This window comes from Pavona decussata, unplaced genomic scaffold (genome assembly GCF_977016875.1).
Source record: "Pavona decussata unplaced genomic scaffold, jaPavDecu1.1 SCAFFOLD_254, whole genome shotgun sequence".
NCBI lineage: Eukaryota > Metazoa > Cnidaria > Anthozoa > Scleractinia > Agariciidae > Pavona > Pavona decussata.
In genome coordinates, this window is record NW_028145657.1 from 2,977,501 (window position 1) to 2,980,000 (window position 2,500).

The window sequence follows — 2,500 nt, forward strand, 5'->3', positions numbered from 1 at the left end:
GCTTTCGACTCCGCTTCCGATTTTATAGCTAGTGTGAACCAGGCCTAAGCAGCACAGATGGACCACGCCAACACTGAAAAAGGGTTTCAAGCAGTTAAAGGGGAAGTATCACGCAAATTTGATGTCATTTCAAAATCCCAAAATGTTTGTCTTTGAACAGAAACAAAAAAATAATTGTCAAGTTTGTTATAAATTATCACCCCAGTGCAATAAAACTGTCGATTAGTGCCTCTGGCCAGGGACAAAGTAAGCCGGTATGGATTGAATCTTGAAAACTGTTAGGCTAATGCTTTCAAGTTCTCGCATTTTTGTTTCCAAAATGAACTACAACAGATTACGAGTTGTTCCTTTCAAGAATTGAGTTGATTTCGTTCCTCCCGTCATTCTTGAATTATTTGGCAACTAATTGAAGGTCTTATTTCATCATTTTTAACTAAAGATACCAAAACCCTATGATACTTTCCCTTTAAGGCCAAAAAATAGGAATTTAATTACTGAACAGCAACGTTTGATTATACATCAAAACTTTTATAAGGTTCCTCAATTCGACAGAAGAAATCTAAGGTCATTGTCTATTTAAAAGCAAAATGTAAGAATGTAAAGTGATAGCTTACTGTTGTCAGTCTGTTCACAACTTCCATAGAATGTAGAGACATTTCCATGTTTACTAAGACAGAGAAGTATCTGAAACAAGAAACGCGCAGTAACGTAAATAACGTGCAGAGTGGAATGAGAAATACAGATTTACACGCAAAGAGAAATAATTAGATAAGAAAAAATACAATTATTGTTACAGCTGTATATCATAATTATTCAAATAAATTGTAGTAAAATGCACAATACGTAATGTTTAAAACACGAGCAGCAGTGTTTTATCGTGCTGCGAGTTTTTTTAACTGCTTCAAAAACATTCCTGGAAAAGCGTGTGTCAAGAGAGTTCATAACAATGATGCGTTTGTGAACGTTGGAAATAAGCATACGGGAAAAACATTAAACACCACATACTAACAACGAGGAGGTTTTATCGGGTTTTAAAACCACTGCACATGATGTTTTATCGAACATTTGATAGGTCAATGGGCTTAAGAATTATAAATGAGATTTTAAAAAAATATGTGCTATTGGTGAGCGGCAGATGGTAGCCTCAACGCTATGTACTCAAAATGTCTCCTATGTTTCTTTTCTGGTTTCCAAAATCATACATCTCTTTGAATGTAATGTGTGAAAGGAAAATTCAAACCAAACAGTACTCACTCTGTTATTTGATTTGACTGCATTAACTTGAGCAGGACTTCAATGGCGATCAATGGATTATTCTCCACAAGATCTGGAAGCTGAGTAAAAACAATAATATCATCTAGATGAATTCTACTGTTTTATGTAAAAGTAATGATATATGTACAGCTGTAGCTGCCTTCCCGGTTCGCCAGTTCTGTTCCTACCATAAATTCAGGGGAATCCCTGTTTCTCTTATTTAACAAAGTTGAAATCTGTTAAAGAGGAAGCTATGAATAATTCATATTAATAGTGGACCCATGAAAAGGACAAACAATAAAGGAACACATTATTGCAAGCTGGACATAAACTGTCAGGGTGCAGAGTAGCCATGTGGCTATTCTTATCACAGTGGCTCAGCAGAACTGTAATCTCTCGACATCAGAAACCTTGAACTTTATTAGATGTTTATATATATATACATGTATACATGTGCAATTTCCTGGTGCCACAGGTAGCAAAGATAATCTAAGCGGACCAGGATAACAAAAAAGAAAGAATGACTTTTACTGCTAAGAAAGAAGGCAGAGCTAAAGGCAACTTCATTACTTATAGCTCTTTTGTGCTGCCATTTGAATCATGTTTAACAAGCCTCTACACCTACCTTGTTAGGAGTTAATCCAACATGATACACCAGCTTCGGATCTTTCTCAAGTTCACTTAAAACTTGCTGCAAGGAAAAGAAACAAGATGCAGTTCTTGGTATTTTGATGTGATGTGTTTCCATCCACATTTTTGCATTTGAACAAAGCACTTTTATAAAAAAAATGAGAAATTCTCAACCTGTTGTTGTTGAAGCACAAGAGGAGCCTTGAAAGCTTTGTTCATCAAGCGACGAACTTCAGCACCTGCAAGATGGCAAAAATGAAATTTGTGTGCTATGTGTAGCTTACATGAAAACTAAACGTACAGAATGACACAAACAATCAGGGAAGGTCAAGACAATATTATTAATAATTATTCAAAAACTCATCAATAATTCATAAGCCCACTGACACATCAAATGGTCGATAAAACATCACGTGCAGTGGTTTTAAAACCCGATAAAACCTCCTCCTTATTAGTATGCGGTGTTTAATGTTTTTCTCGCATGCTAATTCCCAATGTTCACAAAAGCATCATTGTTATGAACTCTCTTGACACACGCTTTTCCAGGAATGTTTTTGAAGCCGTTCAAAAAAAAAATGCAGCTGCGCCTCATGGTTTTAAATCCAGACAAAACACT

At 35.7% G+C, this 2,500-nt stretch overlaps 1 protein-coding gene across 1 annotated transcript in view; it reads right to left on the reverse strand.

The window, feature by feature from the left end:
- Positions 1-2,500, reverse strand: part of LOC146456597 (CCR4-NOT transcription complex subunit 11-like) — a 15,536-nt gene that overhangs the window by 4,891 nt on the left and 8,145 nt on the right. The window contains exons 10-13 of the mRNA XM_085093083.1: positions 2,059-2,123; positions 1,880-1,945; positions 1,255-1,334; positions 615-684 (exon numbers count right to left, since the gene is read on the reverse strand). Coding sequence (XP_084949209.1) covers positions 615-684; positions 1,255-1,334; positions 1,880-1,945; positions 2,059-2,123 — 281 coding nt within the window. The remainder of the gene's footprint in view (positions 1-614; positions 685-1,254; positions 1,335-1,879; positions 1,946-2,058; positions 2,124-2,500) is intronic.